Source organism: Lissotriton helveticus, chromosome 6, assembly GCF_964261635.1.
Source record: "Lissotriton helveticus chromosome 6, aLisHel1.1, whole genome shotgun sequence".
Taxonomy (NCBI): Eukaryota; Metazoa; Chordata; class Amphibia; order Caudata; family Salamandridae; genus Lissotriton; species Lissotriton helveticus.
The window spans coordinates 904,284,883-904,312,182 of NC_136067.1; the positions used below are offsets into that span (position 1 = coordinate 904,284,883).

At 41.2% G+C, this 27,300-nt stretch overlaps 1 protein-coding gene across 5 annotated transcripts in view; it reads left to right on the forward strand.

The window, feature by feature from the left end:
* AK9 (adenylate kinase 9) overlaps positions 1-27,300 on the forward strand; it is a 1,611,121-nt gene that overhangs the window by 349,800 nt on the left and 1,234,021 nt on the right. For 4 of the 5 annotated variants that reach the window (XM_078648533.1, XM_078648534.1, XM_078648537.1 and 1 more), the window contains exons 15-16: positions 16,797-16,898; positions 17,889-17,987. In XM_078648533.1, the coding sequence (XP_078504659.1) occupies positions 16,797-16,898; positions 17,889-17,987 (201 nt within the window). The remainder of the gene's footprint in view (positions 1-16,796; positions 16,899-17,888; positions 17,988-27,300) is intronic. The other variant, XM_078648536.1, reaches the window with a different exon arrangement.

The following is a 27,300-nucleotide window of genomic DNA, read 5'->3' on the forward strand; positions in this document are numbered from 1 at the left end:
TCCAAAATTCAATCCATGGAGAAATCAGATAGGTTTCTTTGAGTTGACGAAAGAGTTCTGTTACTTTGGTGTCGATTCCGATCCGGTAAAATGCGCTCCGAATGGTCGTACGGAGAGTTTTTTCCCCGTACGAATCGTATCCGTAGACGTCCCGTACGTACGATGAAGTACGATCCGTACTAGGTGCCGAACTCCGTACGAGTCGTACAGGACTCCGTACGACTCAAATCTCCATACGAATCTCACTCGGAACCCGCTGTACGCGACATCGCGGCACGTTTTTACGACCCAGCAAGTACGATTCGTGTCGGGTACGCGCCGTACGACCCTTTTCCTACGGGAGCCGAAAACAGTTGTAAACGCAGAGTTCGCGCCGAAACAGGTACGGAACGCCCCCCCCGGGTATGGCACGTACCCCCCATGATCGCAGGGGTACGCGGCGTACCCCTCTGGTCATGCGGGGTACGTGCCGTACACCCAGCGTACATGGGGTACGCACCGTACCCCATGTACAGTGGGTGTACGGCACGTACCCCATGTACGTGAATCTAGTCTTAAACATAAATGGGACGCATTTCCCTATTGGATTTCTGCGTATAGATAGCCTGATAGATAGTTGCAGTTTTGACAGCCCATTGCAAATTTGTAGTTGTGCAGGCTCATCCCCGGCCACCAGTATTCTGATTGTAATTCTTTCAGAGATGTCTTGATCTCCTGGTGCCTTAGACCTAATCCCATATGTGCTTCTTGAATCAAGAAGATTCTCCTGTTTGTGTTTGGAATTACTCTAGCCCCCGCTCCAGGGATTCGAGCAAAAGGAACGGAGTTTGCATTGATTATGTATGTATAATTGAGTGGATAGTTCAGAGGTAATGCTGCGCAGTCGCCTTTTGAAGACGTTTTTACCACCAGCATGGTTTCCCCGTCTATGTATTTTTCTGAACGCTTTTTTGTGGCTACGGAAGCCGGATTAGTTGCTTCCGCTGTGGCTGTGTCATCCAATGAATTCCCTGCAGCGCGAACGCCATCACGCTGATGACTCAGTGTATGGATCACGTGAGTCTTTTGTAGTTCTTTCTGTAAAAGAACTACTTATTCCCAAAGCGTTTAATGCTTGATTGTGGCACCTGTGTCATCTTTGTAATCGTTTTGAAAACAGTTCTGCAAGTCATTATTGTAAGATTTGATGCAGTAATGCGAATCGCACACTATTAGTGTGGGGAATTCGCGATCGGCATTTTCAAGCACCATCTTTAAAGATCTGATTTCAGCTCGCTGAGCCGAACAGTTTCTCAGTGATTCAGTTTTTGTGATTTTTGGTCTGAATTTACCCAAGCGCCAGCGACCTTTAACAATCGCGCACGCTGCGTTGTAGGATTTTTTCTCTACATCGTAATGTTGTACAAATCTGTCCATGTACATTACACATTTATATTTTTCGAGAGGCAGAATGTCGATTGGCAGAGGATATTCTTCTTCATATTCTAGATTTTCTAGTTTTTTTATGTTCGGGTCAAAATAGTATTTCACCTTTTCTGTAGCAAGAGAATTTTCCCATTGTATCCATTTTGGATCTAATGCCACGGTAGTCAAATTGCATGGGCTTGTTAATGCCTCAAAGGCTGATTCTGCTGTTAAAACAGTTATCTGTCTGCCTTGGGCTTGGTCTCTTTCTTTTGCTACAGCTGTTTGAACCGCATTTACAACATTTTCCGCAAGACTGAATGTTTTTTCAGCTTGTATGTACAAGTGTGATTTGTAAGCTATTGGTACCGTTTCTCCCTCATTAGAGGTCAGGTACGTGAATCCGCATCTTCCTGGGATGACTCGGATTACAAGGTTGCGTATGTTTTCGCGTGTTTGTAATTTTGTTTTAGCTAACATGTCTGTTTGCAATGACCTCAAAATTTCTGTGTGTTTTTGAGTCCAATTGATTGGTTTGAAATCAGGTTTTATTAATTCATAGAGAGGTTTAACCCTTTCTGCATAATTTAGAATGTAAGTTCTTCCGAAATTCAGGAAACCTAGTATTGATTGTAAGTTCTTCAGCGTTTTTGGTGCTTGGAGGACAGCGCATTTCTCTAAGAAATTGTCCGCTAGGCTTTTGCCTTCACTTGATAATTCATATCCTAAAAACAGGACTGTTAGATGGGCAATTCGTGACTTTTTAAAGTTGAATTTGTAACCCTCAGCTGCGAACCCAAGTATTATGGTGTTCACTCTTTTCAAGTGAGTGTCCAAGTCATCATCTGTGAGATAGATGTCATCGACATATGATAATGCCTCATCATCATATATTTGTAGTAACTCTGTTACTCTTGCTGAGAATAATCCTGGGCTATTCTTGGGTACGCAGACATAATATCGAACTTTTAATATCGAAGTGACATAATATCGAAGTTTAAATATCGATGATGAAAAATATCGGAATCACCAATATCGATTACAAAAATATCGTAATAAGTATGTGTGCTGAAATATCGATAACAAAAATATCTAAGTAAAAATATCGTTGTAAAGAAATATCGATAAATAGTAAAAATATCGAAATAAAATATATAGTAATAATTATGTAGTAATATGTGTTATTGTTGTGTAATAATTAATAATACTTAGAATTTATTAATAGTAATGTGTACCTATAAAATATAATAAAAAAATAAAAAAACATATATAAATTTAGGAGCGGGATGTTGGGTTAATAGGGGATAAGGGTGGGGAGTGTATTAAAAATGTATATATTATAAATATAAAATTCCATAATTTTTATTTTAATTAGAAAATATTACAAAAAAATATATTTAAATTTTTTTTATATAAAAATTAATTAATTGATATATAAATTTAGGAGTGGGATGTTGGGTTTATAGGGGATAAGGGTGGGGAGTGTATTAAAAATGTATATATTATAAATATTAAATTGTAGATTTTTTATTTTATTTTGAAATTAAAAAAAAAAATATTATAAAAAATAAATTTTATATAAAAATTAATTAATTTATATATAAATTTAGGAGCGGGATGTTGGGTTTATAGGGGATAAGGGTGGGGAGTTTTTTTATTTTTTTTTATTTTTTTTATTTTTTTGATTTAAAAAATATAATAAAATTAAAAAACATTTAAAACTTAAACATTTATATTTTAAAAAATAACAAATTATTTTAAAATTATGTTTTCACATTAAATTAAAAAAAAATGATATTTGAAATAGATGTTATTTTATATTAATTTTTTTAAATTAATATTATATAAAAAATGTTTATAAATAAATATATTTAAATTGGAGAAAAATATTAAAATGGTTAAATAATTATGCATTAAAAAAAGTGTTTTAAATTTTAAATTTATTTGGAAAAAATTTAATAAATAAATCAAAATATTTTTTAATTTATATATATATTTGTAAATTTTTTTTTTAAATATGTCAAAACATTTATTGAACCAATATGTACATTAAATACAAATTTAAAATTTCGAATTTCGAAAAAAAATTGAAATAAATTGCGAAATTTTTTGTATAAAAATGTACAATATTGTTCTACTTTCAAATATGTTTCACTATTTATTTGATATAAATATTTGGAATACTTTTTAACATTTAATTCATATTTAAACATTTGGTTTAAGTATATTTGTTTGTTGAGTGTATGGAGTGAGTAAAATTGTTTACAATCTATATTGCTGTACAGTTTTGTATATTATACTACATTTGAATAGTGAAAAAAAACATTATTAATTAGAAAAGATTTTATTTTTATACATTATTATTGTATATAGTGTTTAAGGTATCTATTTTTATTTAACTAAACATATATATACATGCATTTTATGTACCTTGGAGTGGGAATTTAAATGTATATGTAAATAGTGTACTAAAGTATTTCTAATTAATGTAGAATGGAGTAGGAATAGTAAATTATATATAATTAGTGTCCACCATCTATCTCTAATTAATGTAGACTGGAGTGAGAATATTAAATTATATTTAATTTGTGTCCAGCACCTACCCCAAATTAATGTAGACTGGAGTGGAAATAGTAATATCTATTTAATTAGTGTCCAGCGCCTACCCCAAATTAATGTAGATTGGAGTGGGAATATTAGATTATAATTAATTAGTGTCCACCACCTACCCAAATTTAATGGTGACTGGAGTGGGAATAGTAAATTATATTTAATTAGTGTCCAGCACCTACACCAATTTAATGTAGACTGGAGTGGTAATAGTAAAGTTATGTAGATTGAAATGTCATTAAATAAATCTTGTAGTGAAGAAAAATATTAAATACTGTAGTGTTTTTTTGAACAAATGAATTTTTTTATTCACATGAGAAAGAACAACAATAAACATTACAATAACATATATTTTTTACATTTATATTTATTCATATATTTTTGTAATTTGTGTAAATTTTATTAAACATTTCAAACAATATTGGTAATATAACTTAATTCAAAGAATACATATTTAATAAACATAAGTATTGTTAGAAGTAAATAAAATGGGAAACAACCATTACAATGCAACTTTTACAACGCACTACCATTACAATGAAATTTTTACAACGGTAAAACTATTACAACGCATGTATTTACAACGCATTTTTTACCAACGCAGGTACTTTTACAACGCATACCATTAGAACCTAAGTATTGGTAAGTATATAATTAAAAATTACATTTTATATGTGTGGTTTTTTTTAAGGGATATTTTTAAGGGTCCAGGGTCAGTTTTCAGTTTTGGGGTAAAGGGGTATTTGTAGGGTTCTGGGTCAGTTTTCAGTTTTTGGGTAAAGGGGTATTTTTAGGGTTCTGGGTCAGTTTTAGGTTTTTGGGTAAAGGGGTATATTTAGGGTTCAGGGTCAGTTTTAAGTTTTTGGGTAAAGGGGTATTTTGAGGGTTCAGGGTCAGTTTTTGGTTTTTGGGTAAAGGGGTATTTTTAGGGTTCTGGCTCAGTTTTGGGTTTTTGGGTAAAGGGGTATTTTTAGGGTTCAGGGTCAGTTTTCAGTTTTTGGGTAAAGGTGTATTTTTTGGGTTCAGGGTCAGTTTTCAGTTTTTGGGTAACGGGGTATTTTTTGGGTTCAGGGTCAGTTTTCAGTTTTTGGGTAAAGGGGTATTTTTTGGGTTCAGGGTCAGTTTTCAGTTTTTGGGTAAAGGGGTATTTTGAGGGTTCAGGGTCAGTTTTCAGTTTTTGGGTAAAGGGGTATTTTTTGGGTTCAGGGTCAGTTTTCAGTTTTTGGGTAAAGGGGTATTTTTTGGGTTCAGGGTCAGTTTTCAGTTTTTGGGTAAAGGGTTATTTTTTGGGTTCAGGGTCAGTTTTGGGTTTTTGGGTAAAGGGGTATTTTTAGGGTTCAGGGTCAGTTTTGGGTTTTTGGGTAAAGGGGTATTTTTAGGGTTCAGGGTCAGTTTTCAGTTTTTGGGTAAAGGGGTATTTTTAGGGTTCAGGGTCAGTTTTTGGTTTTTGGGTAAAGGGGTATTTTTAGGGTTCAGGGTCAGTTTTCAGTTTTTGGGTAAAGGGGTATTTTTAGGGTTCAGGGTCAGTTTTTAGTTTTTGGGTAAAGGGGTATTTTCAGGGTTCAGGGTCAGTTTTCAGTTTTTGGGTAAAGGGGTATTTTTAGGGTTCATGGTCAGTTTTGGGTTTTTGGGTAAAGGGGTATTTTTAGGGTTCAGGGTCAGTTTTGGGTTTTTGGGTAAAGGGGTATTTTTAGGGTTCTGGGTCAGTTTTGGGTTTTGGGTTTTTGGGTAAAAGGGTATTTTTAGGGTTTAGGGTCAGTTTTGGGTTTTTGGGGTACAGGGGTACAGGGTTAAAATAAAATTAAATTTAAATTAATTTAATTAAATGAAATTAAATTACATTAAATTAAATTAAATTATATTATTTTCTATTAATTTAAATTAAAAAAATTATTATAGCGTTTTTTTTTGGGGAGAAGTGTTCGTTAGTTTTATTAACTAATAGTTTGTAGACACTTCTTCAAATTTTTCGGTTTTCCTGGAGCCTTTTTTCTACATTTTTACATTTTTCGGGTTTTTTATGGTATTTCGAAAGAGATTCGTGGAATGGATTTATCTATTTTGGGACACTTGTATTTTTTCATTTTTTTTTGGGTAACTGGAATTCGAAACTGGATTATTTTGGTGGAAATGGATTCTACATCATTTGGAATATCTTTGGTAAGTTATTTTAAATTTTTATAATTGTGGGTGGGTAATGTTTTAATGTTTATTGTTTAGTTTTATTTATTTCAAACATAATTAATGTGTGTATATATATTTAATTATATAATATATAATCCATACATTAATTCTTTTCGAAATAAATTATATGATTGTAATATTATTGTATTACAACATTTTTCTATTGAGATTGTTTGTGGCTTACAGTAGTTTACAGTAGTGTTTTGGCTATTATATTGAGGTATTCCATGCCTGTTGTGCTAGGGTACAGCTTTACTTGTTGCTCTAGGTATTTGTGCATTTGTTTTGTTTGTTTGGATGTTTTTGGAGTTAGTTGTGTAATGGATTGCTCCATTCTTAATTCCTGATAACTTTGCTCTTTTTGGAGACATGTAATGAATTTTTCTAATGTTGGTTTAGTTCGGCCTGTTGATTGGAGGAAGGCATTGTGCCAACCTTCAACTGCGTTGTTTGTTTTAGATTCTCCATTTAAGGTGCTTCTGTAAACATTCCACCAGGGTATTAGGATTTTAGGATTTCTCCTGTGGCCAGATCTATGGAGTCTACCTATCCAAGTGTCCTCAAAGTAGTCTAAGAGAGGACTTAACTTTGCTTCATTTTGTTTGTAAAATTGGCTGTCTATTAAAAGGTTGTAGTGTTCAGCCACATCTGTTTCAGGGACGTAAGCTAGTGCTATCAGTTTTTTTATTTGATATGCAAAAGATGAGCTTGTAGCATATTCTATGCTTAGAGTAGTTTTTTGTAAATGCCTCCAAAGACACTGATTAAAATGATAATAGCATCCTTGGATACAAGTATGGGGGTGTATTTTTAAAATAGCTGAGAGCATTGCTTGTTCAAAATCCAGTATAATTTTTTCTGGGGAATAGTCATTTGTTTTTTGTTGGATAATGTTTAATAAATCCATATATGTTGAATTAGTTTTATTTGGAAGCAGTGCATATAGTAGAGGTATGTTACAGTTTTGATATAAGCCATGTATTGTGTAAAGTTGGTAGAAAGGTCTGGGACAGATGTTAAAAGTACCGTCCATCATCCAAATTTGGCATTGTTGGAGTTTTATTAAATTTATAGCAGTACCAAAGATTATTATTCTTTTCTCATTGTTTTTATTGTCGTAAATTATAAAAGGTATTTTGTTTAAAGTTATAGTTTGGTTATGAGTTAAATTTATATCACTATATGTTTTAGGTGGTGGAGTGGTAGTAGTAGTTGCTTTTTTGGTACGTGATATTGTTCTTTTGAGAGAAATTATATTAGGCATTTGGGCAGTGGCTGTTTTGGGGATTTGTGGAATTTGTTCTTTTAAAATTAGGCTTGTAGGTTTTTGGGAACCTGTACTAGCTTCTTTAATGTTTTCTAATGCTGTTCTGACTTCTATTTCTGTAACATTTGGAGGGTGGTTGTGTTCCCTGGTGTAAAGGACAGTTGCTTCTCTAGTTGTTGCTCTTCCATAACATTTGTTAGAGTAATATTTGCAACATTTCCAATTTACTTTCATCCCAAATTGTTTCTCTTGGGTATAAGTATAACCCATGTAGCAGAGTAATAGTTTCCCTTTTTGACTGGTAACACATTCAGCTCCTTCTGTCATTTTCTCCTTTTTAAATCTATAAGAAATATATGGTATAGTTATTATAGTTATAGTTATATGTATTTTAAGTGGGAATTATAAATATTTATATTGTGCATGCTTACCTTTGGTTGAAGTTTAGTCTGTGATTTTGATGTTCTTTACTCTTTTCCTTGTGGTCTGTCTTTTCTGGTGTTTCTTTGCTTGAAAAAAACATTTATTTGTGTTAATTGCTTAAATAACGATATTATTGTAGTCGATATTTTTACTCTCGATATTTTTAACGTACTGTTTATAAATTTTAATTATCGATATTTAAATATTGCGATATATATGTGGTCGATATAATTGATATAGATGTTTATGTATTGCGATATTTAATTTTCGATATTTGTGTATGTGATTAAATAAGTATAGGATGTCGATATTTTTGATGTCGATTTATTTGTGTCGATAATTTTGTACTACGATATTGTGTCTTTCGATAATATGTCATACATTCCTATTCTTGAATCCCTGTGGAAGTCGACAGAAATTGCTGCAACCCCATTATTGAGAAAGCGGTCAAATACCTGCTTTCAGGTGCAATGTTTTGACAAAAGAATCCATTAGAGATATCTAATGTCGTTTTGTATTTTTTGCGCACGATGTTATTCATTAGTGCTGCACTGTGTGAATTTTGTACTGCAAATGTTTTGCAACATGAGTTAAGATGTCTTTAGTCCAAAACTAGACGATATGAATCGTCTGGCTTGGAGACAGGAAACAAAGGATTGTTCATTTGTGAGGTGCATGTTTCAATCACCCCTTGGTATTCAAGTTGATCTAAGATCTCCCTGACTTGCTTTTTAGCTTCTTGCTTAATTGGGTACTGCCTTTGTGCAGTGGGTTGACATTTTAACTGGATTTTGTGAGGAGGAGAGTCCTCATCCCATCCTACATGATTTTTATATAATGCAGGAGCTTGGGCTACTGCCCATTTTCTTGCATATGTATATTTTTTATGAATCGGAATATGATTTGAGAAGGCAGGCATAATCATTTCTTCGCCATGAGGGCACTCCCTGACAAACTCTGGTGGCCAGTCTTTCTCAGCTAAAAGGATGTCATAGCCTTTGGAAAGGTTATCCCAAAATAGACCCCTTACTTTCCTAGTCTTATCTCCCTCTATACGTAATGTTATTTCGTAAATTTTATGATGTTTGCTAACCCTGGTATCTGCAGTTTCCACCTGAATGTATTCATTCGTGTCCACTGTCTCCAGAAGATTCATTAGGATCTTGAGAGCTATTGTCACTTCTGCTGCGCTGTCTAGCACTGTCTGGGCCCACTCTCCGTTTTTCAGTTGTGTCCTATGTATCCTCGGCATGTTTAATTATTTTAATACTGGCTACCTTCTTTCTTGGAAATTGTATTTTTTTATTTAGATGAGCAGGTTCCTTGTCTTGTGACTTGACGTGCTCTTCCCTGTGTTCTGACCGTCCTCTTCTTTCCGATTTCTGTGAGGAAGTCTGAAAAGATCGAGAGGGACGTGTATCAATATCTTGATATCTATCAGGTTTTTTCAAATTATCCCAATTTCTAAGGTTGTATCTTTTCTCAGAGGGCTCCCTCTGGGGAGACTTGTTTCCTTGGTCCGGAGATCTTTCTCTCCGCCGAGGAGACCTTCCTCTGGACTGGAATCTTTTTTCTTTGGGACTGGATTGTTTATTTCCATCCCAGCTCTTTTTTGGAGTGTTTATATTATTTTTAATAAATATCTTTTCAGGATTTTCTGTTAGTTGGGGTTTTACTGGTTTTCCACCCAAACTATCTCTACCTAGTTCTTTATGGGATTTTTCTATGATTCTGGCAAGTTCAAATGGCTGTTCTGTTATATCTGTTTCTTTCAATTTCTGGCGGTTCGCCACAGATGCTGCTTCTCCTTTTATGTTGGCTAATAATATAGCCGAGACCTGCTTGAAGTCTTTCAGTAATTTCATACCCAGAGTTAAAGCAGGTTCTGGACCGTATTCATTTTGAATCTGTCTTAGTACATCTGGTATAACCGCCATGGACGGAACACCATGTGTTTTTGTGTAAATGGAAGCAAAGACTGTGCCCCAAGTGTCACAGTCCTCCACATGTGGTGCGATCCCCATTGGAAGACAGATAGTCAGAATTCTGTGTTTCTCAGTACGGGTAGTATCCGGAAACACTGCCTCTATTTGAGTGATTTTTTGTGCTAACCAGAATGGAATTTGTTCCCGTTTTGCGGGTGTTTTACAAAGACACGATTCTATGTTCTGTGGTGTTATTTTGTTTGTGTTCCCCTGATGAGGGGCCAGCTGTGGAATGTTAATTGCTGGTTGGACTGTTTTAGTCCGCATTACATATTGGACTAATTGTCTATGTATTTTAATCAGTTGTTTTAGCTGAGCTAAAAGTTCTGGTACTGACATTTTTCCAATGTCTGGATGTGGTGTGTAGCTGGCTAGAACCGGCCACATTGTTCCTGGACTACCTAGTGGACCGAGCCTGGTGATGTGATTGTTATGTTTTAGGGCGCCATTAAACCAGAGCAGGTGCTCTTGGTAATTTAGTGGGATTTCCACCTCCTCGAAAGGGGTGTACTCTTCCGGAGGTTCCTCTATTTTGTAATAGTGGAAGTCGTGTGTGACAGCGCTTGCTGCTTGAAAGTTTATCCATGAATAGAATACCTCTGTCTGCCGATATTCATGGGCCTCTATCACGAATATGATTATACCACCTCGTGATGTCAGTCCGTTTTCTATAAGTTTAAGAGTTATAGTTTTTCTTATGTTGACCGGAATGAGTATAACACTCAGGTAATTTTCTTGGAGACTTGTGTCATCCGCTAGGAGTCGAGCTGCTATTCTAGCTGCCTCCCTTTCGTCTTCACTTTCTGACATTTTTACTGACAGAAAGGTTTTTTGTTGCAGATCAGGTTTCAAGGAAACAAAGATTAGGTGCACAATATTTTGGAACACTGTATCCTTCAACGTTGACTAAACCAAAAACTTTACATAGGAATCTCTTCCTACTAAGTTCCGGCGGATTTTAACCTTTTTTCCACTCCAGAAGTCTTTTGGAGTATTTACGGGAAAAGGGTTCTGTGTGAAAAAGCACGACTGAGTTACTCTAACGTCTTGCGTTAGATTTATCGCCTTACCAAACGTTGGGCGCCATGTAGTGTAGTTCCTATATTCCCAATAGGCTCTGCGCATTGGAATAATATATTCAGCAGTGTAGACGTAGGACTGAGGTCGACTAGGTCTCTACTGACTATATTAGACTTAAGTTTTTGCCAGCTAGCTCAGAGGTCACTAGAAACTTTCTCGAATAAGGGAGGAGGAGTTCAACCTCCCTGGATAGACAAGAAGGGATTAGCTTCTGACAACCATATAACATGACAAATTTGCTCCCTCAGAATAAGAGTGTATCGCTAGAGTCGTGTGAAAACAATAGACAGCTATTTCACTCAGTCAAGTGTGCATACTTAGTTTCACCTCAGTGCAGAGAAAAGAGAGGCGGGCGTTTTCAATAAAAGATGTTATTTATTGAGCAGTCTTCTTTCTCATACAAGAGAAATGAATTGCCACATTTGCAATACTCATAGTAAAGTGAAGTGCGTACAGTAAAAGGAGGATTAAGAAATAATACTGTAAAAGCATTGATATGGTTTCTTAGCCATAAGATACTTTAAAATAGATAAAATATATACATTGACTAACGTACTCAACTGGTGCTTCTAAATACGCCTACCCCTGTGTACCTGACCTAAGCCTAATACGTGGGAAGGAGTAAGTAAGTAGCATTTTAAGTTAAGTTGGTTTTGCCAAGAATCTGACTCAAGAATTCTCTCTAAAGTTTTAGTCAGCTCCGTACCTGGGTATTAGAAAGCAGGAGGTCTTGTATCTCTCTCTCTCAGGACTCGATATCCCAGTAACCCGCGAGGGTATCTGGAAACACCGGAGCTGGATTTCTCGGCAGGAGAAAAGACAGCGTCTCTCTCAGTGCGTCAAAGAGGAGGGGCAGCGTCCGTGGGCTCTCGCATCAGCTGGGCTCTCGGGCAAGTAGATTGCTGCTTTGCTCCAAAACCACCACCGTGTGTTTGCTTAAGGCAACGTTGGTATATTTATACCTGAAAGGTGCCGGGTTTGACGTAAGGTTGGACATAAGACGTCAATAAAGATGTCACTAAGAACTGGCCGTTCTTAGAGTGCTCACAGGAGTTCTAGGACGAAATCAAAACAAAAGCAATGGGGAATTCCCAGGTTACTAGAGGTTTGGTTCGTTTACAGAACTCGTTGTACTTGCTAGGAGCCTGGGGAAGTGGCCTTGCTTAATTTGGACAGCATGGGCTATGACTAAATATGGATATGAGTCTTATGCCTTTATAAGGATATTATTGATTATAACCACATAAGGGCATAAATCAGGACTATCGAATGTAGGGTCCTAGATAGAACTACAACCCCCTTGAGGCAGGGCTTCCGGTTTTGTTTCGTGTTTCTTTCCCGTTTCCCGTGCCAGTTCATGCCCCAGGCGGACTTATTCTCCCTCCTCTTCGTGACCTGGGCAGCCTTGCTCTGCGCTATCACCGCTGCAGTGCCGTGCTGTCTCTGCTGCTGTGTGCCTCATTGCTTGTTGATCTGCGACATTGTTTCTTCGGTGCTCGGCTTCCTCAAGATGGATGCCCCCTTGTGCGCCTTTCGGTTTCGCTTTGTGTGAGGGGATTAGACAATTAGTTACCTGGCTTGTTCCGCCTGCTTACACATTCTTCATGATTGTCCCCCTGAGCCCCGCTGCTTCTGCTGTGGATTCTGTGCCGCTCGTATGCGCCGGTACTGTCGCAGCACTCTTTGCGCTCGTCTGAGATTATGGCCTTTGGGTGGGTGTGCTCTGCCGCTAAAATGGCCGCTGTCCGTGTGAGCTTCCAGTTTCGTTTCCACTGCAATGCTTGTTCTGGCCCCTTCGGCGTTTACCGTTACCGCTTGCTGTCTCTGCTGGCACTTACTTCGCTGTTCTGGTTGGGGGGACTGCTCCGGGGGTGATTGGGGTCTGAGCACGGAGTGTCTTTGCAGCCTCTTTCCCCCTCTCGCTCGGTCTTGTTTACCCGTGGGTTCAGCTGCGGTGTGGTGCCATCTGTCCTATCCTCTGATGCCTCGCTCGTTCAGTCGTTGGGATGCTTTTTTCCCTGCGATGCAGCTTTCCTCCGCTGATCAAAAGATCTCCTGCTTGAGCCCTCTATGTTCCGACGTCCTTGTGTGTGGTTTGCTGGTCATTCGGTTGCTCATTTCGCTCATTTATTCGCGTTTTTTTTTCTCGGGTTGGTGGAGGTAACGGACTCAGGCGCCCGTCCTCATTGCTGTCCAAGCCACGCCCCCAAACACAATTTCTTTGACGAACAGTGTGCTATGAGGACCAGTCTCCATAGTGTGTTTAGATACTTTCAAGTGTGTGTCAGTGTGTTGTGTGTTTGTCTGTCTCAGTAGCGGCTATGATTAGCATATTACTCTCTGGATATCAGCAAATATAGTTTGTGCCATGGCATTTTTTTTTATGTGTGTTAATTTTAAATAAAGAGATGTAAAAAAGCCAAGTTAAACAAGGGTTTAAATTTGTGCAATGAGGTAAAAACACATTGAAGAGCCCTCATGACTATTAGGAAATCAACTGTTTCCCTTTGTAAGATCGTTGTAACATGCAGACACTGTGGGAGCAATAAAAGACTACTTACTAGTTCTGCATCTTAAATATCTTCATTGAAGTAATAAATGCTTGAATAAATTTGCACTGCATGTGTTGATCCTGGAGCACTTCTCCATGTGTATATATTGTACATTAATATAAACACAAGGTGCCAGTGTTCATATTCAGTGGTGTAACAATAGGCCCAGCAACCCTCGTGGTGCAGGGACGTCCGAGCTACAGGGGGCTCCCTTGGGTACTGTACATGGGCCCCTGGCCTGAGAGATCCTTACTGTGTACAGAGGTTGGGGGACCCCTCTATGTAGTTTGCAGAGGGGGAGCCAAGTTTTGATATTCCACTGTACTAATGCCCATATGTTTCACAGCACCCTTTAGAGCCTTATCAAAGGCAAACGTCTTTTCAGAATGTATCCTTTAAGATTTAAAAAACATCAATTTCAAGTTTCCATTGTAGCATTTTAGTTGAAAAAAGGGGATGACAGTTTATGACCTGAAGAGAATAATTTTGTCTGATGAGCCTTTATTGAAAGCTGTGAAAAAGGTAGCATGCCCATTTAACACTCCAGGATCTTCCCCTACCCACGATGTGCTGTATTGGCAGTTGCCTTTCAGAGCCAGTTCTTTTTTTTTTTACGTGTAAAATGTCATGAGTGGTTTCCATTTTCCAACCCTACCCAGCAGGGGAAGTGGGCAGGTCATTTATGACTTCAAAAAATATTCTTAAAATGCAGAACTAGGACTACAAGTAAGTACATTTTTCTTCGGCATTGGTGGATCTTCTTCAAAAGCGCAAATGCTTGAGTAGTGCAGCAGGCTAACTGAGGTCACAGAAACCGACTGTTTGGCAGCAGCAAAAATTGAGTATTAGTAATTTAGGGTTAGGTTCCCTGGTTGTAAAGGCTATATAACTTGAATATGTTTTGAACTGTTTCCTGACCCAAACCTTCTTCCCCTTGAGTGTATGAATCTAGGAACTAATGACTGGTGAATGTGGTTAATGTCTTCCATTTTGTTGCTTTTCTGATATTGGAAATGGGGATGTTTCTAAGCCATGCAGGAGTAGCTGCTTTACCCCTAGTAGAGTGTGCTTTTGGTTCCACAGTAAGGGATTTGCCTCACAATGGTAACACATAGTAAAGGCAAGTTTGGTAAACCTTGTCTGAGATGGACATATTTTACAAATATTTGATTAAACATTCTCGGGTCCTTAGTTTCATCCAGATGAAAACAAAGGACCCTTCTAATGGCAATGGAATACAGAGAATGCTCTGCAAGAGTGGTTAGATTTTGAAAGAATGTGGAAAGTGTAATTGTAGGTTAATATGAAAAAGACAACCTGAGGAAGTATTAATGAGTGTGTCCTTATCACTACCCTATTGGAATGAAATACTGTGTACGCTCTATATAAGAAAATAATCCTGCAACTTGTTCCCTTTATGGGCAGAGGTCACTGTAAAACAGGTTTTTCAGGAAAGCTGCTGCAGAATTGTTTTGTGGACTGGCTCCAAAAAAGGTCCCATCAAGTTTGAAAAGACAAGAATCAACTCCCATGGTGGAGAAGGTGGGAAGACTTCGTTGAGTAGAATTGGGAAGCAGAATTGTGCATGAGAGGTTAGGCCTATGCCCTGCAGCCATCCCTTGGTATACACAGCCACATGTCACTGCATTTTATGCAATAAACGCAGCCATACATTTAATGTAGATATATATATGAGTGTAATATGCAATGTATTACCTATGCTGGGGAGTGTGGGGAGGTGCATATCTCACAAGAGCCAAAGCCTTAGCTGGGTCAAGAGTCCCCTAACCTCCAGCAGCAATGGTAAACAACAAATGTCATTTTACACTCAGTTTTGGACCATGACATGTTTTCATGTGGGTTCATTGTAAATAAAGGTATGTAGCCAAAACCAGAATGTAAGGGGTTACATTGGTGTAGTGAAATAAAATCACATTGAAGAGTCCCGATGATTACTTTGGAACTGATTACAAGTTTGGCTGTGCGGAAGCGGATCACCATGGTGGCGGCCTACTCCCTCACCACCAAATCCGTTTTTTGGCCACCTGCCAGATTATGAGTGTTTCTCATGTCTGGTGGGCTTTCTTTGGTGGTCCCATGGTGGAGCCTCTAAAAATGGGCACCGTAATTGGAATGCCATAAATAGTTCCTGCACGGCATGGACTGTAAAGTCCATGCTCTGCAGGAACTGGGGTGCATGCACACAAGGGGGGCACAACTGCATGCACCCCATGGCCCTGAGGCAACAGGCCCCCTTTGTTTACTCTCCACCATGGTTTTCATGAAAACCGTGGCAGAGAGGAAACTCGCAATATGCTCGGTTAGACTGTGGTTATCCAGCCAAGCTCATTGCTGCCTCTACACCGACGCGCCACCACCAGGAAACAGATCTGTGACTGGGGCTGAGTGTCTGAAAAGTTTCAGCGCTCTGTCCATCATTTCTTTGTGTTTGCTTTGTTTGCCCTAAGTTGGCAGGGTATGCCCAGATGGGGGTCCCTTGGTCACTTTGCCACTGGATTCAAGCTAGCCTGGCGGATGAGGGCTGTTAGAATGAAAGCAGTCCCAGGATGCTTGTTTCTGGTCCAGGTAAGACATGGCTTGGCAGTTCGGGCTGAACTGTTCCCATTAGGCACAGGGACAAGACTAATTTGCATATAGCTGTGTTTGAACTGGGGTGGCGAAGTGAGCTAAAGAATGATGATGGATTCAACCCAGATCTGTGACTGGAGGTGAGTGTCTGAAAAGTTTCAGCACTTTGTCCATCATCTCCTTGTGTTTGCTATGTTGGTCCTAATGCCATGTGCAAAGCTGCACTATGAGATTCTTTGCATACGAAAAGAATTCTGTGAAGATTCTGACACCTCAGCTACCTTTAGTTGGGCAGGACAATTTTTTATTTATTTGAATGTGAACCAAATAAATACACATATTAAATATACTTCTTATCATTTATCTCTGTGTTATGTTGTGCACCCGCCAACAGACTTTTCAAGCCTGAGGTCCATTATGTACCAAATATGCTCAACTTCTTGGAGAAGAATTCATGATTCAGCTATGTTTTGCTCATAGGGATAACACTGTAGGCTTTCCATGAGTGGTGTGAGGAGCAGGGGAAATATTCAGTTCTATGTTTGATATTACTGTGGTCCAGATGCCTGAATGTCTTATGTGATGGTAAACTGCAATAAGAACCGGTTACAGGCTTTTACTAGAGTGAATTATGTGTTTCTGTCTTTACACTAATTTATTTTAAACATGTTTTTAAAAAAATACTTGATTTTATATCTTCAGAAGATCCTCTAGCAAGCCCTGCTAAAGATTCAACTGAGACTGGTGTGCCCCTTGTTCCAGGGAAGGAAGAAGAGAAAACCGAAGAACATCCAACTAGTTCAGGTATGTGAAGCAAAAGAAGGTACTTTTATCTTGATTGTATTGTGGTTTATGTTGTGTGCATTGCAGCCACAGGAGGAATTGCATTCACATAGCCACATTTTGAAGCCTTAAATACTTGTTTATGATTCTTTGCGAGTGCATGAAGAAAACTGACCAGTCTGTCACTTTTATTTCTCATTGCCTCCAAATCTTGGTCCAGTAGGTTTTAAAATTCATGTGCTAATACAGTTAATGGCTTCGGGGACAGAAGATAATTGTGCTTCTTTAGAACTCTCCTGGAGTTAGTTTAGATGCCCACCTGGATATAGAGCAGATTGGAAAGAATATTTGATACCAGCTTGATGTGCGGCTGCTTTATTGCATTTTGTGCAATACAAGCAGCCGCACATGTAATATAAATATATATGTGAGTGTAATATGCTATTTATTACCATTATTGAATGTGGGGAGGGGCATATCTGAAAAGAGCCAACACCTTAAGTGGGAAAATAGTCCCCTCACCTCCTGCAGCAATGGTAAAAACAGATGTCATTTTACACTCTGCACATCTATGTGTATAGTTTTCAGCACCTTTACATTGGCAGGACAATTTTGAATTGATTTCAATGTGAACCACATAGATACACAAATTTGATATACTTCTAATCATTTATCTCTGTGATATGTTGTGCAGCTGACACCAGAATTTTCAAGCCTGACGTCCATTGTGTACCAAATATGCTCAACATCTTGGAGAAGAACTCATGATTCAGCTATGTCTTGCTAAAAGGGACACTTCTTTAGGCTTTCCAGGAGTGGTGTGAGGACCAGTGGAAATGTTGATTCTGTGTTTGATATTGCTGTGGTCAAGATGCCTAAAGGTCTTATGTGATGGTGACCTGTAATAAAAGCAGATTACAGGCTTTTAATAGAGAGAATTAGGTGTTTCTGTCTGTAAATGTATTTATTTAAAACACATTAAAAAAAAAACGTGTTTTATGTCTTCAAAAGATGCTCCAGCAAGCACTGCTAAAGCTCCAAGTGAGACTGTTGTGCCCCTTGTTCCAGGGGAGGAGGAAGAGAAAACCGAGGAGCATCCAACTAGTTCAGGTATGTGAAGCAAAACATGATACTTTTATCTTGATTGTATTGCCTTTCATTTACATACTTAGAACAATGATTTTTGATTTGATGTATTGTCATTCTTCAATACAAAATAAGCAACCCTTTATTAGCCTATCCTCTGCAGTCTGAGAATTATTTTGAAAAACAGACAACTTACGATTTCCGGCATCGGTGGGTAACAAATTTCCTTGAATTTGTCCAAATTATAAAGTCTATATAGCTCCACCTCAGCATCATAGTTTTATTTTGTGTGCATTGCATTCTCAGTAGGAGTTGCATTCATATAGCCACATATTCTTCTCACTGCCTCCAAATCTTGGTACATTAGGTTTTTAAATTCACTTGTTAACAAAGTTGGTGACTTTCGGGACAGAAGATAATTATGCCTCTTTTGAACGCTCCTGAAGTTAGAGTAGATGCCCTCCTGAAGATAGAGTAGATGGCAAACATTATTTGATATCAGCTGGTGTCAAGCCCCATCTTTCAAAGGCAAAGAAACAGTTAATTGCCTCCATTCCACATAACTGTAGTATCCATGTAGTAACCATCTATAGAGTGGTTTGAGGCTCTGATCATGATAATAAATCTATATTTCTTCTGGAAGAGCTGTGGCGTGTGTGTGTTTGCACAATCAAAGCTGGTTCCGAGCACAGTTCCTGTAGTGTGTTTAGGTACTTTTAAGTGAGTGTATAGTTATATATAAGCTACCCCATTAACAAAGGGTGCATGGAGTTAGAATAGCAAATACACACCCAGTTATGGTCTATGGCCTCTCCTCATAAATATAGGTATGACATGTGTGTGTGGAGGGGCATGTTCAACCCGCACTGTGAGAATCTGATCGGTCGTCATAGTGTTGGTAAACCCTGAAAGAACCAGACAAATACCATTTTCCATCATTGGATCTTTTATATATTCACATGGTTAATCATTCCCTGTCTTCAGGCTGGGAATCCCCTGTACAATAAAATAGCAGTATACAGTGTCTAAATATACAACATACTGTCTATAATGCAAAAAGGCCATAGGCCTGAAACAACACAGTATGTTTTAGTAATACATCCACCTCACATGATTGAATCCAAACTTCAACCAATGAGTTGGATACTGAAGCATCTCTACTCCCCCTATAGGCCACCATAGGTAACATTTCACCTACACGTCATGTGTAAGGGAGTCCCCTGTCAGACTTTTTCTCTAACCTGAAACTGTTTCTAATCTAGTGTGTCCTGCATTTAAACCAGTCCTTTTCAATTCTGCTGTACTCTGAGTTGTTTGAGGAAAAGATTGCTTCTATTGCTGGTCCAGGGAGATTGGCAGTTTGACAAGTAACTGTCAACAACTGTCACCATGGCTGACAAGTAGAAGATATCTTTTTTTTAAACCTGTTTATTTTGTGGCATTAAGAAAACGTACACCGATGATCCATACTTTCAGTGTATTTATTGCCTTTATCCTAAACCTAAGACAGCAGATTGCAAGATGTGTAAGTCTTTCTCCACTAAGACTCTTCAGGAAAGAGAAAGGAGGTTGGCTTTATTTCTGATAAGTAAAGATAATTTTCCTCCTTCTAAAGGAGATTCCCCCTCCTCAGGGGATGAATCCCTGCGTAGTGCCCCCAAGCACTTCCATGAAAGCAGCGCACAAGAGGAGACTTGTTCTGTATCCTGAGCATGATTTGGTTGGTATAGAACTTGCAGCCACCTCGCCTGTGTCAAACAAGAAGAAGAAATATTCAGAAGAAATCCCATTGACTCTGAGACCGCCGCAAACAAGATCATTGTCGAAGTCGAGGATGTTGTCGATGGCGTCACTGTCGACGGCGACATCTCTATTGACGTCAAACATTCCATTGAAGGCACCATTGATGCTGAGCATGCAGTCGATGGTGAAGACCATGTCATCGACTATTTTATTGACAGCAAAGACCCATCCATCGACAGCATGTATTTCATAGACAGCGACCATACCGTCAATGACAATCCTGCCTTTGACACTGATTACCTTACCATTGCTGAAGATAAATATAATATTCACGACAATGAGCATTGCGCCAACGACGACAACTATACCATTGACGTCCATGAGCATACCGTCAACATCAGTGACCATACCATCAGTGGCGATGATTATGCTGTTGGAGACATTACTGTTAGGATCCAGACAATCAATGAAAAACATGGGATGAGATGTTTTCACCTTAAGGGTGATAGATATGCCTCCAGTGCAGTTATTACATCAGATCAAGAAAAGGGTTGTGGGGGGAGGAGCCAAGCTGGCAACCAAGATGGCCGCTTAGGCTCCCGGCTCAGTAGACCTCCTCATCCTGCTACAAGATCCTGCTAGATATCCTGTGCCTATGCAACGCTCCCGTGTAGACGAATCAAAATAATGCTGCACCGTGAGACCCCGAAAGTTCCATCGGCTTCGAAAACGGATAAGCATCGTCTTGGAGTTTGCGGCCTACATCAGCTCTGAAGCCGGGGCCTCGAGTAGAAATCTAACCGGCACCTAGTTGAATAACATCGGCCATAGGAGCTCGGGAGGAGCCGGTCCACCGGAACCGAAGTGAAGTTTTTGTCCGATCTTCGTATTGAACATCCGAACAGATTGGCACTGCGAAGGACCATCCCACAGACACTGCGGATGCAAGTTGGGTATTAATTGACGGAGCCAGTGCTGTGAACGGATTCGGAATCGCCGGAAAGGTGACCCGGCGGATGCGGTTACATCCTGACGACGGCTCCGGACTATCCTGCACGCGGTTGGAGCGGGTGTCATCATCTTTAACTCTAGTGGGTCTATCCCTACGGGCCAGAGGGACCGACCATGGCGGAAATGTATGACATGACACCCAATATCGACCTGCGTAGGATTCGAACCCAACCCTCCAAGTGGTCCAGGAAAAGTCGCACAGATATCTTGGGACGACATATCCTAACTTAGGGGTATCCGACACCAGACCAGAAGGTCACCAACGAGGGGGAACAATCAGCGATGGCCAGGGTTGAACCCACGCTTGCAGCTCTAATGGCGGCTGTCGGTGGTCTTCACTTTTCCCTGAACCGGAGACCCCAAGAACTGGAACGCAAATTGGATGCCGTTACTTTCGAGATGGGGCATATGAAAGCAGCTTGTGTTCAATTTCGTGACATTGTGAGAGTGGCGGCGTCCACAGCAACTGCTTTAACCGGTACCATCAACCCTATACAGCGAGAGAGGAGTGAGACTCTGACTTGCAAATCAGCGAATGGCTATGTATCGGAAATCCCTGTTGTGTTGGCATGTTCAGTATTGACATTGACGGAGAATCAATGGCGCCGTAAAGTACATCTGAGGGCTCATGTGAGGACTCAGGAGTGGTTTGACGAGGTGGCCCTCTCGCTTTTTTCGAACTCAGTTAAATGTGACTTGAAACAACATCGGGAGTTCTTAACGGCGCGGATGGGACCCAGTGATAACGTGTTTGGATATGCCGTGATGTTTCCGGCTCGCTCCTGTGTTCAGCCAAGCGGACACTTCTGGTCTTTTTACTCTTTCAAGATGGCGACAGTTTGGTTGGAGAACATTCATGTGCCTGATCGAACTGGCCAGAGCTGAGAATGGCTTATCCTTCAAGACATTTGTTCGAGTGGTGGCTGTGTGGGACTCACTTTATAATGTTGATACCGGGAGGCGATGTAGGCGAGTAATGAATCCCCCGATCTTAGCTCGATTGTGTAACCGTTAAATATCCTTACTTAGGGGGAGGCTCAGAGTTAGCGGGAGGGGAGAGGCCAGGAGCCTGTAAAAAGGCCCTCCTCCATTTCCTATTAGGGGTTATTATAGTTTAGATGGGGCGACAGGCACACTGCTAGTTGGGGTTTGGCGTAAGCTACATGCAGGGGTGCAGGGTGGGGGGTGGGGTGTTGCGCGCTTTACGTTTTTGTTTATTTTATTTTCTTTTCTTATTTTCTTAATTATCCTGACCCTCTTTTTTCAGTATTACGGTGATAATACGAGCGTCATTAGTTTGATCTGGGTATCTTTTGCATACAAGGACTGTAATGTATCCTGTTCATGATCTCAGTATAGATTTTGGGAGCGGCGGGACCGAGGGGCAGTACCCTTTGAGAGAGCGAACCCCGTTAATTTCATAATCCTGCTTGTCTAGGAGTGTTGAGTCTCAGTGTCCTGTGTCTTATGTCGCTACTATCCTGATTTTTCAACAATATGATAATTGTATGTACCTGATTGCATTGCACCTGATACGTTCTTATTGTTATTGCCTTTTTAAAACTAATAAAAAGATTTTTTTTTAAAAAGAAAAGGATTGTGACAATGCCTCAGTGAGAGCTTGAAGCACAGCGTAATTGGATGTATTCTGTCCCAGACTTTGAAGAAGAGTTAATGGAGGATGAGAAGTACTACAGCGAATATGTGTGTCAGTAGGAGTACAAGTCTGGAAGTACTCAACTGGATTTAAGGCAGAAACCACCTATATATTACAGAAAACCAGATGTGGTCCAAGTGCCAATGGCATTCTTATCAACTTTGCAGCAAATGAAATACTAAAGTATTGCCGCAACAACCATTTGAGGGATCGGTCCATGGAGATGACATGGATAATGCTTACTCTAATGGTTCTAACTATTCAGATGTAGAGGGAGAGGAAGGTGAGCTACCACCTGACGGTGGTGGAAGGAAGGATGATGACAGAGATGTTATTGTCCCAAGTGGAAGCGAAAGGTCAATTCCGCAAGACCCTACAGATGATATCTTTAAATTTCATTCATTGAAAGATATGCCAAGAAATTCAATCTACCAATTACTTTTGTTTTCAACCATGTTTTTATATGACTTTGAAAGAGCAACCTTGGAAATATGTTTTGTCCATATCTATTCTTGATTATGTCTAGTCGGAAGGCCTGAAAGTGATGAAGACACCGGCTACCTTTTTGGTTGTGATACTTCATCTGAAAAAAGAATACAGAGCCCCGGATTCAGCTCTGGCTTGCGTCACTGGCCATACTAGACAGGAAACAGTTATTGCTTTAGCAGCTGAGAGAAGGAGCAAGAACCCAAAAACACCAAGCAAAGACAGCAAACGTATTGACAATCTTTGTCAGAGAATTTCTTCTATGGCTGCCACCTCAATTAAGATAGCCAATGCCTTGGTGTTTCTAGGTTGTTATGATCGCCACATATGTCATGACTTAGCTCCATTACTGCATATAATCCCTGAGGATAAAAGGTAAAACAGTGAGAGCTATTTTAAAGTAAGGGGAACTAACTTCTTTCATTATTGACACTGCGATGGATTTCTGATAGATACATCTGCCAGTGGATTCCTCACCTTGTGAGTATCCCCTTGCATCAGCAACATTCGGAAATTCTTTTTGTAGCCTCGCGCCGACGTGGACAAGGACGTCATAGAGACACGGCATCGCACGCGACTCCGCTGACGTCACCGACGCCTATAATAGGCCCAAGCCGGCATGATGACATCAGTTCCCTTTTTTCCGCATCATCGACGCTAACGGTTTCGGGAATCTCAGTAGCCATTTGGTACTTTGTTGCCTTTTTGTTACAGTTTTCTGCTTCTTTCTTTTTTGTCTCTTCTACGATGTCGACAAAGAAGACCGGCTTCAAGCCCTGCAGGGAGTGCGGGAAAATGATGTCCATAACTGACCCGCACGAGGACTGCATTTGGTGTTTGAGCTCTGATCACGATGTGGATGGATGTACATCTTGTCGGAAGATGAACCCGAAGGCCCTGAGGGAAAGAGAGACCAAACTCCTCGTAGCGAAGCTGAAGGCTGGGAATGGGAAATCTTCGAGGTCTCGTTCTCGAAGACCGAGGTCGAGGGCGAAGTCAAGATCCAGATCTCGAGAGGAGTCGTCTTCGAGGTCTGCTTCAGACCATGCTTCGAAGTCGAGAAGGAAGCATAAGAAGAAGAGGCATGAGTACCAACGTCATTCCGGTAAGGAGTCGGGCTCGAGGTCGAGGTCACCGACGAAGGTTCGTTCTAAGGTCGTTACGCTGGATGTCTCGGATCATGAAGGTGAGGCCTCGCCTTCGGAGTCGCGGGTACAGTCGCCGACTCCAGTTTTGAATCCGTCTCCGGCGCCGTCCCCGGCCCAAGATGAGGAAGAGGTTCAGGTGAATGTGGATTCTGCGCCTGTCGAAGAGCCGAACCCTCCACAAGACCAGCCTGAGGGTTTCCAGCCACCCTTTCCAGCCCCAGGCCAGGACCCATCGGCGTTTTTGAACGCTATGTATGGCGTCTTTACAAGGGCGTGGTACCCATCTGGCGCTCCCTCCTATCCTCCTGCTCCATTCATGCCCTATGTGCCGGCTCCGCCGCCGCCATGGCAATATCCGGCTCCGCCGAGGTTGTCGACAACGATTCCGGCGTCGCCCGCTCCAGTTCGTCCTCGAGGGCATCCGTCTGAGCCGTCGGATTCGATACCGGCGTCGATCCCGGGTCCGTCTGAGCCGTTGGAGGATCCAGCTGCGAAGCGTGTAAAGGAGAGGTCCAGAAGGGAAGCACAACGCCTTTTGGAAGAGCAAAGGTATATAGAGTTGCATCCTGATATGGAGGAAGGTGAACTGGAGGAGGACTGTTTTGAGGATCTGGCTGATATTGGTAGCCTGGATTTCTCTCCAGAGTGGGAGTTGCCATCAGGTTCAGATACACCTTCTAAGGACGTCCAGCCTTATCATGTAGTGATGAGGAAGGCGGCAGATCTTCTGCAATTGACATTGCCAACAGTGGAGTTTAAGTCCAATCTCCTTACAGAAGTTTTGCATTCGCATAGCTCTGTGGTAGAGCCATTGCTTCCGTTTAATGATGCCTTAACGGAACCCATTTTGGAGGTGTGTAAAAAACCACTGTCGGCTCCTGCAGTATCCAAGAGTGTGGCGAGAAGGTACAGGGTTGCACCTGACGACCCTGCTTTTTTGACGTCTCATCCATCACCAGAGAGTCTAGTCATACAAGCAGCCTGTTCCAAAAAGAATATGAGTGCCTTTCTTCAGGTCCCCAGTGACAAAGAGGCAAAGAAACAAGATCAGGTGGCTAAAAAGACCTTCTCCTCTGCAAGTATGACGTTGAAGTCAACAAATGCCACTTGCCTAAAAAGGAGGTATGTGCATGCCCTTATTGATACTATGCGTACTTTAGCTCCTAAGATTCCTGATGCCAACAGGAAGGATTTTGAGGAGGTAATATCAGATGCACAAGGTGATACAGAGTGGTCTGGACACTGCGGACTCGGTGGCACGTATCATGGGCACTGCGGTTGCCACTGGAAGATCAGCTTGGCTGAAATCCTGAGACTTTTTGGCAGATGTTCAGGCGGCTTTGCTGGATTTGCCGTTTGATGGATCTGGCCTCTTTGGCAAGAAGGCTGATACGGCCTTGGAGAGATTTAAAGACAGTAGGGCGACTGCTAAATCTTTAGGTCTCCGGATCAGGGGTTCTTCGACCAGGAGATTCAGAGGTTTTGGTCGCTCTTCCTTTCGGAATTACCGACAAAGTCAGCAGCAGCAACAACAACAGCAGCAGCAAAATTCCATGTACAGATCTTACAGGGGAAAGCAAAGAGCGCGTCCTCGTGGACGTCAGACCTCTTCCTCCTCCTCCTCCTCCAACCCTCCAGCCACAGAAAAGCAGCCCTAGATCCGCTATTCAGGATCATGTGGGTCCGGTGGGGGGTCGGCTTACCCATTTTCTACGGGATTGGGATTCGATTACATCAGATCTTTGGGTTCTCAATCTCGTGGAAAATGGGTATGCCCTTCCTTTTCGGGAATTCCCTCCCAATTACCCCCTTGCCAAGGTTTTTGCACGGAGGAACACCTGTTACTCCTGCAGGAGGAGGTTCAGACTTTATTAAGAAAGGGTGCGATAGAGGTGGTCCCAGAGCAGAAAAGGGGTCAGGGATGCTACTCCCGGTATTTCCTGATGCCCAAGTAGGATGGCAGACTTCGTCCAATCCTGGATCTCAGGATCTTGAATCTCTGTCTAAGACAAGAGAAATTCAAGATGCTCACCCTTGCTCAGGTTCTTCAGGCGCTGCTGGAAGAAGACTGGATGGTGTCGCTCGACTTGCAGGATGCGTACTTTCACATCCCAATCCTGAAGTCGCACAGGAAGTATCTCCGTTTTACGGTGCGATCGCAACACTATCAGTTTGCGGTCCTTCCTTTTGGAATTACTACTGCGCCTCGAGTCTTTACCAAGGTGATGGCGGTGTTGGCAGCACATCTCAGAAGGTCGGGGATTTCGGTATTCCCCTATTTGGACTACTGGCTGATCAAAGCAGAGTCGTCGGAGAGAGTGCTCCAGCATCTGCAAGAGACAACCCAGTTGTTGTACAGGTTGGGTTTTTCGATAAATGTACCCCATCTCACCTGGTGCCCTCCCAGCGCATCCTGTTCATAGGTGCTGTACTGGACACAACTGTATGTCGTGCATTCCCTCCTCCTCAAAGGATTCGCGACATACAGGATATGATTCCTTTATTTTACAATGGATCGGTTGTTCCAGTCCTGAAGGTCCTTCGCCTGCTTGGTCTGATGGCTTCCTGCATTCTGTTGGTCAACCATGCACGCTGGCACATGAGGGCACTCCAGTGGTGCCTCCGCAGGCAGTGGTATCAACACAACGGAGATCTCAGGGAGTCAGTGAGGGTCTCCAGAGAAGCTGCAGCGGATCTGTCTTGGTGGGGCTTGGAAGGCAACCTGTCTCAGGGGAAGCCTTTTCAACTGCCTCCTCCGGTGGCCACAGTGATAACAGATGCATCCACTCTAGGGTGGGGTGCTCATCTGGGGGACCTGGAGGTCAAGGGTCTTTGTTCTCGAGAGGAAAGGTTGCTTCATATCAACCTTCTGGAATTGCGGGCGATACGTTTGGCGCTTAAGGCCTTTCTCCCTTCCCTTCGTGGTCGGTCGGTTCAGGTCCTGACGGACAACACGACCGCGATGTGATATTTCAACAAGCAGGGAGGAGTGGGGTCGCAGTGTCTCTGCAGAGAGGCTCTGCGCCTCTGGTCCTGGGTTCAGGACCATCAGATTTGTCTGATGGCAAATCATCTGGCCGGAGTTCTGAACGTGAGTGCAGACAGCCTCAGTCGGCAATTCTCTGCCGACCACGAGTGGAGGCTTCACCCGGAGGTGGTTTGTCACGTCTTTCGGACGTGGGGGACTCCTCAGGTGGACCTGTTTGCCACTCGCGAGAATGCGGACAGTGAGCCCGTCATTCTGCAGTCTCCAGTATCCGATGCAAGGAGCCTTGGGGGATGCGTTTCAGTT